At 41.5% G+C, this 14,028-nt stretch overlaps 1 protein-coding gene across 5 annotated transcripts in view; it reads left to right on the top strand.

Annotated features, from left to right (window-relative positions):
- The window catches only part of LOC106612862 (BCAS3 microtubule associated cell migration factor), a 342,172-nt gene extending 337,631 nt beyond the window's left edge, over window positions 1–4,541 (top strand). For all 5 annotated transcript variants that reach the window (XM_045724534.2, XM_045724533.2, XM_045724532.2 and 2 more), the window contains one exon: window positions 2,390–4,541. In XM_045724534.2, coding sequence (XP_045580490.1) covers window positions 2,390–2,538 — 149 coding nt within the window. In that variant the 3' untranslated portion in view covers window positions 2,539–4,541. The remainder of the gene's footprint in view (window positions 1–2,389) is intronic.
- Window positions 4,542–14,028: the final 9,487 nt, after the last annotated feature.

Below are 14,028 nucleotides of genomic sequence, written 5' to 3'. Positions count from 1 at the left end.
AAGAGACGGGGGCTAGGGGTTAAGAGAGGGGGGCTAGGGGTTAAGAGACGGGGGCTAGGGGTTAAGAGAGGGGGGCTAGGGGTTAAGAGAGGGGGGCTAGGGGTTAAGAGAGGGGGGCTAGGGGTTAAGAGAGGGGGGCTAGGGGTTAGGAAAAGGGATAGAAGATAGTCCAGAGGAGAAGAAGAAGCGGGAGGTGAGTTGTATAGTCTGGGCTCTGTCAGAGAGACACCAGCACCTCTACATCATTGCAGCTGAGTAACTGATATCATTAGACATGACCCATATCATTACTGATTAATCCACACTTAATTTTTGTCTGCATGTGTGTACGCGTGTGTGCGTACATGTGTGCGTGCGTGTCTGTGTGCTTGCAGTGAGTGCATGAGAGTGAAACCCCAATGTGAAACAGTAGTCGTCAGCCCCTGGGATTACTGTTCTGCTGTGACTGTGTTTCTGTTGCTTGTATCCAAGCAAATGAAAAAGGGAGGGAGGTGGGATAGAGTAACATGTGGAACAGAGTGGTGTGTTGCGTGGATTCTGTGGAAGGTAGGAAGGTAGGACGGCTTTGTGTAGCTCGTCGGATCTGAAGCCAACAGCTACTGTTTCCCGTGGGACATTCTCATGGCTCCAGTATAACCTCTTCCTTCAGTCCACACTGCCTGGTTTACATATGTCATGGATTGGGTTTATACAAGGCTTTTACAGCTGCTTCAGGTGCTTTACGTTGAATGGGATGTGATCACTGATATCTGAAGTGAGCACGTATTTGAGTTAAGTATTCATTTGTATGGTGGAACGCTTGTAAGTGTGTGTGTCTGTGCGTATGCGTGTTCGTGTCTGGACTCTGCTTTTTCTCAGGCCGGTCCTGGCCTAGTCTGGCCTCTGCTTTTTCTCAGGCCGGTCCTGGCCTAGTCTGGCCTCTGCTTTTTCTCAGGCCGGTCCTGGCCTAGTCTGGCCTCTGCTTTTTCTCAGGCCGGTCCTGGCCTAGTCTGGCCTCTGCTTTTTCTCAGGCCGGTCCTGGCCTAGTCTGGCCTCTGCTTTTTCTCAGGCCGGTCCTGGCCTAGTCTGGCCTCTGCTTTTTCTCAGGCAGGTCCTGGCCTAGTCTGGCCTCTGCTTTTTCTCAGGCCGGTCCTGGCCTAGTCTGGCCTCTGCTTTTTCTCAGGCCGGTCCTGGCCTAGTCTGGCCTCTGCTTTTTCTCAGGCCGGTCCTGGCCTAGTCTGGCCTCTGCTTTTTCTCAGGCCGGTCCTGGCCTAGTCTGGCCTCTGCTTTTTCTCAGGCAGGTCCTGGCCTAGTCTGGCCTCTGCTTTTTCTCAGGCCGGTCCTGGCCTAGTCTGGCCTCTGCTTTTTCTCAGGCCGGTCGTGGCCTAGTCTGGCCTCTGCTTTTTCTCAGGCCGGTCCTGGCCTAGTCTGGCCTCTGCTTTTTCTCAGGCCGGTCCTGGCCTAGTCTGGCCTTGGCATTCTTCATTCTCTCTGAGCTGAGTGTCTAAAATAGGATTCATGAGCACCAGTCACAGGGGTATGTGGGCAAACTAACTCTCACAAACCCACATACACCCACCTCCCAACCCTTCACGCACACGCTACTGACCCCACCCATACACCCCCCCATCGTCATCATATATACCATCATCAATATGACTGGTATATATGTTTGATCTGTGTGAAAATGCATCACGTAGATCACTGCCTTCATTCCTTCCTCACACCATGCCAGTCTGCACCCATCTTGGCGGATATATTTTACAACATGTCGTCTCTTTAATATGTTCCGTATGGCCATAGACTGACGTAACAGTTTCCTGTGAATGGTGTTGGAGCAGTCTGTCAGACAGTGTGTCAGTCTACACAGGAGCAGACTGCTAGCTGGCATACTGTACGGTAACTACTGGGATGGTTAATGAATCAGGTTGAGAGTCAGTGTGTTTGACAGTGCAGACCAACCAACCCAGAGACATGGTAGTGGAGGGAGTGGCATTTTGGGCCCTGTCCAGAAACACCCCCTAGCCCTTGTCCCCTATAGACACTTCATCTGTTGCAGAGTTGGATAGGGAGACGCAAAATGCTTGTAGCTCTGCCTTGGCCTCTGGTAAAGACAACATCTGGCAGCTTTATATGTGAATGTACATTTTTATTGGTTTGGTACACAGACAGAAACAAGACAAAATCCCACTCAGCACTACATAATCTACTTACACCGTTACAACACTTTCAATGTACAGCTCATAGAAGATTGGAATTTTCATTGTGTGTGTGTGTGTGTGTGTGTGTGTGTGTGTGTGTGTGTGTGTGTGTGTGTGTGTGTGTGTGTGTGTGTGTGTGTGTGTGTGTGTGTGTGTGTGTGTGTGTGTGTGTGTGTGTGTGTGTGTGTACCTCTGTTTCTCCCCCACAGAGCTCCAGAGGGAGGGCAGTATTGAGACTCTCAGCAACAGCTCTGGCTCCACCAGCGGCTCCATCCCCCGTAACTTTGAGGGCTACCGCTCTCCACTGCCCACCAACGAGAGCCAACCCCTCAGCCTCTTCCCCTCCGGATTCCCCTAGAGGAGACTAGGAGCCTGCCTACCGCCCTACAAGACCTGGGGTCAAATACTCTTTTAAGTCTTTCAAATGCTTTGAGCATTTGCTTTAGTCTGCCTGGGGTGCCTGATGGGAGGGGGATACATTTTACAACTTTCTATTGGTTCCAACTATTCTATTGGTTCCAGACAAGCTCAATAAAGCCCAGATAAAGTATTTGAACCCAGGTCTGCTACCTACCTTCCATCCTACCGCTTCACACAGCACAGCCAGACAGTCCTGATGTCTTCTGGTCTCTCGCTATGTTGATGTTCATTAGGATGTTATTGTGAGCAGTGGTTCCCTCCTCATGTTCCCTCCTCTCTCTTTCCAAATCCAGGAACTGTCCAGTGTTACTCCCACATACTGGTGTGTGTGTGTGTGTGTGTGTGTGTGTGTGTGTGTGTGTGTGTGTGTGTGTGTGTGTGTGTGTGTGTGTGTGTGTGTGTGTGTGTGTGTGTGTGTGTGTGTGTGTGTGTGTGTGTGTGTGTGTGTGTGTGTGTGTGTGTGGATGTGTGTGTGTGTGTGTGTGTGTGTGTGTGTGGATGTGTCACATGGCGTGTGTTTCATTTTGGGTATGTGTGCGTGCGAATAAAAAGTGCTCTGATGATTTTGTGTTAGTCACAAAATGCACCCTATTCCCAATATAGTGCACTATAAAGGGAATAGGTTGCCATTTGGAACGCATCCCACCTCTAGGTAGATACACTTTTTGGGGCTTTTAGTGACAGAAACGGGCTCAAAACAAAATGCTTGTTGCTGATTTGGTTTACTGCTCATTTGAAATAGTTGAAGTTTGTTATTTAGCTAGACATGTTTTTATGGAGTTGATTAACTACGTGTCACTTTGACTTTTTCACAAGCTTGTAAATGGTGATGGACCTAATGTAGCTGTAGTTGTTTTACTTCTGAAGATAACGACCTAGCTCAGCATGCGCTGTAATGTATATTAGCTTTGCTTATTAAGACCAAATCACTTCCATGTATGGTTTACTCTTCATTTGGTAACTTTGATGGTTTCGGTGGGTATCTTTTTAGTTTGTTGAGTCGAGTGTCTTCTGATGATTTCATCTTGCTTTGATTATGATTTTATTTTTATTTTTTGCAACAAAAAACAGAGGTTAGTGCTTTAACAATAGAAAAGGCTTATTCCTTTCTTGCGTGCACACACACACACACCTCAAACACAAGCATACGCTTGTATGCTGAATAACTACTTTGCCAGCTTGCTTTTATTAATGAATGGGTCATTGCTAGACTTGACCAGACCACATGGGACTTGATATGAAGTGTGATCTGATGCACTAGTGAGACCAGAAAGATAGACTCACCTTTTAGACTTAAAACAGGTTCTAAATATTTGGTCACTGATTTTGTATTCAGTGTTTATCAACATTTTTATTTTATATCACGATACAATCCTAGTCCTTTGTCTGGGGAATGGATGTCTGGTTGACTACACGGGTCTGTTCAGAAAAACGCTATGTTACAGGACTTTCAGGTAGAAATACATTTTATAGAACATGATTCCTCTCTGTCCTGTAGGAAAAGGAGTCATTACAGATCTATATATTACATTTCTATCTGCAATGTTTGGAATGTTTCACCCTACTGAACACAGCCATGTTCCTGTAATTCTGCATGTTGAATGAGTCGATGGCTACTGCTGCTTGGTCACTGGACAATGTAACATAAGAGGCATGATGAATTTATTCCTTTTAATGCAGAACACATGGGTATTAATACATTTTTACTAATATTGGTTTTGTAAAATACCAAATCGTTATTTGCTATACATTCATGTTAATGAAATGTATTGATGTGTTATTATCATCCCTGGATACTCAATGATTTCATATATGCTAAATAAATATAACACCTGCATAGTCATTGTTTCAATCACGTGAACAAAAGGTATCAGCAAGTGCTTTTGTAAATGGAAAGTGACTTCTCGTTTAATTTAAATAAAGTAAATAAACCACACCAAAGCCCGTGCACATTTTCTTCCAGTTTATTGTGGAAAAGCAGACCGTGAATACAACACTCTAAAACTTATCACTCAGATCAAGAGTCAAATGAATTTCAAAATGTTCAAAAATCACTACAAGACTAATTGATGTAGGGCTTGTATTGTATTGGCTGAAATTCTTTAAATAGACAATTCTGTGAACTGTCTTGTGCAACTGTCTTGTTTAAATGCAATTCACTTACCTTAGACAGGAGCAAAACTGGAGCTGAGACTGAAACAACGGCCATGTGAATGTGTTTGAGCAGGCATACTCATGCCAGCAAGCACTGGCTCTGCTCTCTTCAGGTTGTTTTCTCCATACAAAAAAGAATGAATAGAACGGGCTTGGAACCGCTAACCCTGCCATTTTAGACCGGTAAACTTATACGTACACTTACAATGTCTGCCTGGTATTGTGATGGAATCATTTCCATGGCAAGAATGTTCATTCAAATGAATGCATTTTTTTGTAATGTCAGTTGAGTTGAATCAACAAATCACAGCACATTTTGATGGGTAGGTATGCTTCCTGATTTTACTTGTCCACCGATAGAGTAGCCCATTATGGGTGCATTCATAAATTCACTCTGGCTATCTATTACAATTTCAGAGCACTCTTGTCTGAGTGTGCCAGAGCGCAGAATAACTGATGAATTTACAAACGCTCAACTCCCGTTGAATATGGCTGATGTCAGTAAACGTTGGCAAAAAAGCGTAATTAATAGATGCTAGCAGCACAGTAACAGTCACCAACACTCTGGATAACATAAACAGCTTGATCAACTCTGCTAGGGTGAGTAAAATGGTCAGAGTGAGGTGTTCTCTCATTTGTGTCTGGAAGTAGCTAGCAAGTTAGCCAACGTTGGCCAGTTAGCTTGGGTGCTTGACTGCCGTTGTGAGGTCAGAACGCTCGGATCAACCCTACTCGGCTGGAGCGTCCAGTGTACGCTCTGAATGCTCCGAGAGCAAAATGCTCTGAATTTCCGAACGGCCAGAGGGCTCTCTGAGCACACTCAGGCACTCCAGAGTGAATTTACGAACACACCCTATGAGTCATAATACCCATAAAACCTAGCGGTCAAACAGGGAAATGGTTCCAATCGTTTTTCCACCATTTTCCCCATAGGGAATTTTAGAAAGACTAAAGATAAGGGTTGTGTTTCATGTAGGCTTACCCTGGTGGGACATTTTAATAACCATGTAAATCTCTGTAGGATATATTATTAATATATTCACCTGTATTTACCCCCCAACAATAAAATGCAAATTAACTGCTAATATGGCTATCATAAAGAACTACAAATGCCATGATGATCTGGGCGAGACTGCCTAATCGAGGCAAAGGTAAGAATCTCTGAATTAACTATCTAATGTTAGCAAAATGTAGTAATTAATAAATTGGCTACATTTATTTAAATAGAGAATTCTGTGAACTGTCTTGTGGAAGTTTTAAATTGACACAATATCTGTTAACAAAGGTGTCAGCTGGAGATGACGTGCAGGAGCTTGCAGGGATTTGTAGTTTTGCATGATGTCTACTTTGATGCTAATTAGCACTTTCGAATCTGAGAGTAAATACAGCCGAATATATTGATAAAAGTCACCTTGTCCGAGAGAGATTTACATGGTTATCAAAACATCACGCCAGGGTAAACCTACACAAAACACAGCCCTTATTTGAAGTGTTTCTAAAATCCCCTATGGGGGAAAAAATGTATTGGGGAAAGACGATTGGAACCATTTCCCTGTTGGACCGCTAGGTTTTATGGGAGTTATGACACCTCCACTGTGAGGCTCTATTATGGCATAATTGACTCGAATGGGGACGCCTGTTCTTTCCATTATATTTCTATGGTTTGCCCTCTGATGCTCCCCTGGTGCCCCCACACTGTGACATGGTGCCTTGCAATGTCGCTCTGAGTCTAAGGGGACCATGCCCAGGCCAGTGCCCCAGCTGGCACCTTTACCAGGGGCAGGGGCCTGGTAAGGAGGGCACACCTTAACTAATCATTTCACATCTGAAAAATTGTACCTGTGTTCTTATTGGTCAAGTACAAATGGTACCTCCCTATTTCAAAACGTTGTTTGCCTCCTTAACAGGCCCCTGGTCTTTACCCTCCTCTCCTGTGACAGTCTCCATTAATACCCATCCTCCTCTGTCAGCAAACTCTGTGAATAGGAGCAAAGAGAGGAGAGAGAAGGTTGGCACCAGGAGAGAAGCATCATTAATACATAGCTAGCTACAACCACTTGTGGACAGGTTTGCTAAGCTTTTGCTAACATTGTTTTGCTCAAAAACACACATCCACTGTAGAAAAAAAAAGGAAAACTGATCTCTATCCAACCATGTATATTTCTTTAACTTTGTGTGATTTGTTTGTGTACTTATCTGTCTCTTGAAATGTGATGAAAAATTGTTATTCACTTACATTCAATAATTTCTCAACAGACTCTAATAGCATTATATTGTGTGTACAATATCAGATCTTATATATTTTGATTGCATTTAATTGTTGTCATCCTCAACTAAATAGAGTATAAAGACTGTTACATTAGGGAAGTAAAATTCCCTATTTTTTGTATCACTCAATTATTTTCCTCTCCTCAGTGCACTCCTTTGATTCACAAAGGAGAACTGAATATCAAATAGGAGTGAAACAAGTTAAATGTATACACTCACTACTGTAAATCGCTCTGGATAAGAGCGTCTGGTAAATGATAAATGTAAGAATGTCAGTGGGTATCAAATAGTCATACTTGCGGATGAATTTATAGTGGCACCCATTTGAAACCAATCAAAGGCAATACCATTTCATTATATCCTATTTTTCATATGAATATGACAGACAAAATATAGTGGGAAATATCGTGGTTATTGCAGGTATGTTGATATGTTATGATCTTTTAGTGAATAAAACAAATATCACAACCCAAAGAACAAAAGGAATTCACATAGGGCTATTATTATTGTTAATTTAATATACAAATGTAATCTTGTCACTTTTCAGGTCATGCTTTTCAATCGTCTAACCGGAGGCGAATATGTTTTCATATAACCTAACAGTTCTGTATTGTTTATAGTGCCAAAATGTCGATTGAAAGAAATGTTACGCATCAATGGGTTTATTCAAACGAAAAACACTTACTTCCTCATAAACTGAGGACCCTAATCCCCTGATTCTGAACAAGATTATAGCCTGCCTGTGTGTACACTTATTTCTCATTCAATGATAGAGACCATCGTGTGAGAGGTTACGTTCGAAATGTAATACGGGAAAGTGCTTTTCTTGTCGATAAATTAAAGTATGACTGAAATAAGTAGTTTTCCCCGGACCTCAGGTAATTTCATATCGCCTCTGTATATATTACGATTCAATATTTTCTGTTGCATGAATTGAAAATGTAATTTTGAGGCACTGTCAACAAGTTCAACTCTGTTAAATAAACACGAATTTGACAGGACTGTAGCCTATAGTAGAGAGCAATAAGGCGAAAAATGAGGTTATTTTCAAGGGAACTAAATGCATGTGAAACATAATAGCCTATCACATCAAATTGATCAAGGCTGTTATAGAGTTACGATCCTGAACAGAGATTGATCTGCTATATACGCATGTATGTTGTCAATTGGGTTGTTATTCCATCAATACGACATTAGCTTATCGTTTCTCTCCGAGCTATTTGAGCTAAGACATTTGAACAAACCAAAATGGTTAGTGTATAGCAGTGGTTCCCAACCAGCGGTACTAGGGCCCCTGGGGCTACTTGGTCTATCCACAAGGTTGATCCACAGGGGGTACTTGAGAAGTCCACTGGTAAATGCACATGAGGGGGTACTTCAGGGGTACTCCGGGGAGAGCAAAATTCAGTTGGTGGTACAGTAACCAAAATAAGTCTGGGCACCACTGGTTTATAGGGCTAGGCTATATTGGCTACCTTCCATTTCTGAAGTCGGTCAGAGAACTTCCAACACCTAGGATATAATCTCCCATTTATTTCTGTTGTGGCCTATTTTCCGGTTTATTTTAACTGCAGATGCAACAATTACATGAAGCTTGCTACCGAAGTTAATTATATACCTTTCCCTATATAGTAGGTAGACCTACTTGTAGCCTACATCAGTATCGACCCACATGGATTTAAATTGTTTCTTAATTTTCTTAGATACATAAAATACACTTTACAGGTAACTTGCACGTGTCCTACATCTCTGACTCTAACAATGTCCGAGTACAGCAGCTTTGTTTACAAGTTGTGAATCAGTAGCATTGTGACCTTAACGAGGTTATAAAATATATATCTAGTAAAGACTTCCATTACATCAGTGTATAAACACAAAGAAAAAGCATTGCAACACAAATTCAAAGGTGAGTGCAAATAACTGTTAGCTCTATTGTCAAATAAATCACTGTTATAACACTATTGTCAAATAAATCACTTATAACACTATTGTCAAATAAATCACTGTTATAACACTATTGTCAAATAAATCACTTATAACACTATTGTCAAATAAATCACTGTTATAACACTATTGTCAAATAAATCACTTATAACACTATTGTCAAATAAATCACTTATAACACTATTGTCAAATAAATCACTGTTATAACACTATTGTCAAATAAATCACTGTTATAACACTATTGTCAAATAAATCACTTATAACACTATTGTCAAATAAATCACTTATAACACTATTGTCAAATAAATCACTTATAACACTATTGTCAAATAAATCACTTATAACACTATTGTCAAAGTTTAACGCAAACGAACTGGTGGATCATTTCTTCTTGTTACCTTTATTGTCAGTATTCACAAGATGTAAACAGTAGGTCTACAAAAGATTTAAAAAATCTTCAGGCTATTCTCCTTTCTCCATAGGCTGATGCTTTTTTCATTTATTCTAGGCCTACTCACAGAATCAAATCTCTTTCAGTTGGATTGGTCACTCACACAAAATATCCTACGGTTTAACCCGCGCGATTTAATTAAAAGAATTAGCCTATAAGGCGTGGTATAAATACTTGATGGATATAGTACCATGTTATTCTAACAGGTTGCTATCAGTAGCATCCTAAAACTGCCATCTCTGAGGTATGTTGAGGGTATTTAAAAACAAATGTAAGCCACTGTGATCAGTGAAACTATCAATTAAGGTCGATTCAATGCCACTCGACCGAAACCATGACATGGACGTTTCATTGAATCATATCAAATCAAATTGTATTAGTCACATGCGCCAAATACAACAGGTGTAGACCTTACAGTGAAATGCTTACTCAGAGCCCCTAACCAACAATGCAGTTTAAACAAATATACTGATAAGAATAAGAAATAAAAGTAAGAAGTATGTGTTCACTTGTGGCCCATTACGCATGTGTAAAGCGCGCTGCATTGAAGGTGAGGGGGTTAATGATATATGCCAGGGTCACGGACGGGGTTGTAATTGAATAAGCATCCCACATGCTGCACCGCTCAGGTGGCTCTGGGGCCAGGCCTCGCTGATCAAAGATAGGGAATCCGGGGAGGAGAGGGCCGGCAGCGGGAAGGGAAATTCCCGAAGCTGCATGGAGTATTGTGTGCTTTCAACCTGTGCTTTCAACCTGCGTTGCCAGAAGCAGAAAAGAAACAAAAACTCAATTCACTTTCAACCATATAGGGTTGGGGAGTAACTGATTACATGTAATCAGTTATATGTAAGGGATTACAAAAACAGTAACTGTAATCCGTTACCAGCTAAAATATTGTAAGCGAAAAAAACTTTGACACTTTTCTGTTTTCTCAATGACATTGAAAAAAGGCGGAAGTTTAAGTTTGTTCCACCTGAGCGAGTCTGACAACAAGTCAGATCACTATGACGACACACCAAATGGGTTTGATGGATACCGGGAAAAGAGCAAGAATAGGCTTTTGTAGGCTACAGTCCAAGCTATGTCTTCCAATGGTGCGACTGCTGTCGGCAGATTATCCAACTTGAATAAACGCTTGTAGGTAAGGATGACAGCAGTGGTGTAGTCTACGGCGATACGGACATCACTTATTATTGATATCTACATAGCGCATTGATGTGAATCACACTGCTGCTCTCTCATTTAGCTATTTGCGCCTTACGGATTGTGGTTGTTGTGGATGGCTGTTCACAAATCTAAATGTATATTTCAACCCAATAATGTTTGAATTCAAGAAGTTTAAGCTGCCTATCAGTCACTGTTTTTGAAACCAGTGGACAGCCAGTGAAAAATGCGCTCTTACAACAGCTACATAACGCGGATCCCAGCCTATGGAATAAAAGTGGGTCTTTTATTGCAAAATCTAATTAATGCTTTTTTTCCTATCCATAAGCCTAATAAACACATGCTCAAACTCGCACACTTTTGAGAGACTTAAAGGGGCAATCTCTAGTTGCTACATCCATTTTTGGACTTATGAATTATCCATTGATTCTTGAAGAATATAACTTATAAATGCCTCATGAGCTTAGTTCAACTTTCACACTCCATGAGAATCCAAAAAAGCTTGTTTTTCTCCAATGTGTGTAAACATTGTAAATGTAAACAAACACTGTATAGCCTCATAACATGGTTAAAACAATCATTTGGATATCATGGATGGTCAGTCCTTGCATCCGTAGCTCTGTCTATTCATCTGAGAGTGGTTACATTTCTCCAGGCCCATCCCTCAGCTTTCTACCAAAACAGAGGCAGGGAGTCCATTTTGTTATTGTTTCCTCTGTGGATTTGCGCTTTAAAGAGATGCATATTATCAAGATATCAAAGTGTTGACTACAAAAAGGAAAATAATAGGCATATAGCAATGTTCATTTTTCACATGTAAATAGCACTTTTCAGTAGTGCTCAAAGCATGCCATTCCATGAGCGCAGCATTTATTTTTCAACTCAAACCAATGAGCCCAATCAGTCCTCCATGACAACAAAATCATAAACAGAGTAGCGCTGGCTAATAAGTCCTTCGTTTTGGTGCTCAGGTAAAACAATTTGGCTAATCTATACTTCCATATTTCCAAGTCCCATTCCTGAAGATCAAGGGGTATAACATTTATTGGAATGACTGGAATTCTGATAAACTTTGGTTTTTAATGTAAAGATATAATTTAATCGTATTATTATATGCAGTAGAAAGCGATGGGTTAGAAGAAGCCTACATAACAAACCCATAAAGTGTCATTTGACATCCATATATGGCCAGCTATGTAAACTTTAACACTGATTTATCCTGCAATAGATGTCGTTCAATTGGTAACATACATTTTGGTCTTCTTCTAATGCCTCTTAAAGGGAAAGTAATCTAAAAGTAACTCAATGTAATCAGATTACTGAGTTTGGGTAATCCAAAAGTTACCTTACTGATTACAATTTTGGACAGGTTACTTGTAACTGTAACGTATTACATTTAGAAAGTAATCTACCCAACCCTGCAACCACAGACAATGACAATGCAGGTAAATGTTGGTGGGAAGATTGTTTTGTCAAAAACTACAGACCCGTTGTCATCACATAGTATGATCATTCAAGCCTTTCTAAATGCATACATGTTTTTGTATATTAAAATAAATAATACATGTTTTACTGCAGGCCACGTAGAATGTCCAAGGGTAGCAAACGATGTAATATGTGTAAACACGCCCCACACACACACACACACACACACACACACACACACACACACACACACACACACACACACACACACACACACACACACACACACACACACACACACACACACACACACACACACACACACATCTTTGAATCACAGTCAAATGAACTTGGACAGAGGGAAACAGTGAACAACAGAGAACATGGTGTTTTGTTTAGTGGAGTAACAAGGAGACTGGAGAGCAGCATTAAGGGTGTTCCGTGAGGTCATTTTAGCGCCCCCATCTGTTGCTACCTGCGAAAGGTAGGCTGTCACCACATAGGTGAAAACTGCACGTGAAAATAACATCAGTGGATTCACATTTGTTGATCAATAAGCAATTACCAGTTTGGGATTTTGTCACAGTCTTTTTGCCCTCCACTTTTACAAAATGTGTTATATGAACAATAAGTGTTAAACGAATGTTTGACTCAATCTCTCTCTCTGTGTGTGTGTGTGTGTGTGTGTGTGTATGTGTGTGTGTGTGTGCGGGGGGGGGGTTGTCTGCCAAAGTGTAAGTGGGGCTGTTTTGGTGGTGCCAAGGGTCGAGAAGAGCATTAGGGGCTTCCATTCGTTGAACCCTCCGAGCCCTGTTGGGTTGTTGGTTGTGAGGGACGGGGCGAGGCGGGGTGGGGCGGGGCGAGGCGGGGTGGGGGGTTGAGGCTACCAGCGCTCATTGTGAGAATTGTTATATTTCATCAATCAGTCGCAATTTGTCAGCCCACCCGCAGCCCTTCTGACTCGGGTCAATGAGACAACACGAGCACGAAGACGAGCAAATTGCACAAAATTCGCAGAGGGCGGGAAAGAGGGATTAAAACCCGGCTTTAATGAGTGGGAGAAGAAGAAATGGAGAGAAAAGTAAACAGGCCGTGTGTGTGTGTGTGTGTGTGTGTGTGTGTGTGTGTGTGTGTGTGTGTGTGTGTGTGTGTGTGTGGAGAGAGAGCGCTAGAGGGGGGCGGAGAAGTGTAGTAAGCGAGAATGAAAGAGAGATGGGGAAGAGGAGAGAGAGGGGGTTGGTGGGAGCCTGGCTGAAGGAGGCGCTGGGTATACATGTGACAAGGGGAAATATGAGGGACTTTGACAGGTCTTAAACGGTCTGGCGCCAAGGCCTCAGTCTACCGGCTAAATATAGCAGGAGAGATGATGCAGAGAGATGGGAAGAAAATATTAAAGGAAAAAATTAACAATGTAGCGGGAGTAGCCTAAAAAATAACAATAGCCCTACTGAATTACAGACGAATACGGCTGTAATAGTTACAATAGTTTCCCGTTATTTCGTAATTAGACTTTTCCCGCAGCATATCAGTAACACGCTGGTCACCACAAAAACCCTGAAGGTGCACTGTTCTTTCTGCACATTTTCACCCAACGCTTGCATTTTAAACAAAATTATATTATGTGGACCTTACATGGCACAGGGCTTAATGCAAAATGATGTCTGTTCCTTTGGGGTTATAACCTTTTACATAGGAAATGATCTCAAGGTGTGGCGAGCAGATATCTTGTCACGCACAGGAGCGAGCATAAAGACATAAATGGCCTATTTCTATAGAACTGTGTTCGACATTTAACAGAAATATGCTGAATATTTTCGTTATTGCCACATCTCTCATCTCTGCTTTAACAGGTAGTAGGATATAATGGGGAACGCTTCTGGTATGAACGAGATTAAAAGTAATCAGTAATAACACCACATCACTTGATTGCTTTTTGCCCATTAGAATCTATTCACACCCTTGCCTTTTTCCACATTGTTGTGTTAAAAGTGGGATTAAAATGGATTTAATTGTCAATTTTGG

Source organism: Salmo salar, chromosome 09, assembly GCF_965601325.2.
Source record: "Salmo salar chromosome 09, fSalSal1, whole genome shotgun sequence".
Classification (NCBI taxonomy): Eukaryota; Metazoa; Chordata; class Actinopteri; order Salmoniformes; family Salmonidae; genus Salmo; species Salmo salar.
This window is presented reverse-complemented; position numbering and strand designations above follow the sequence as displayed.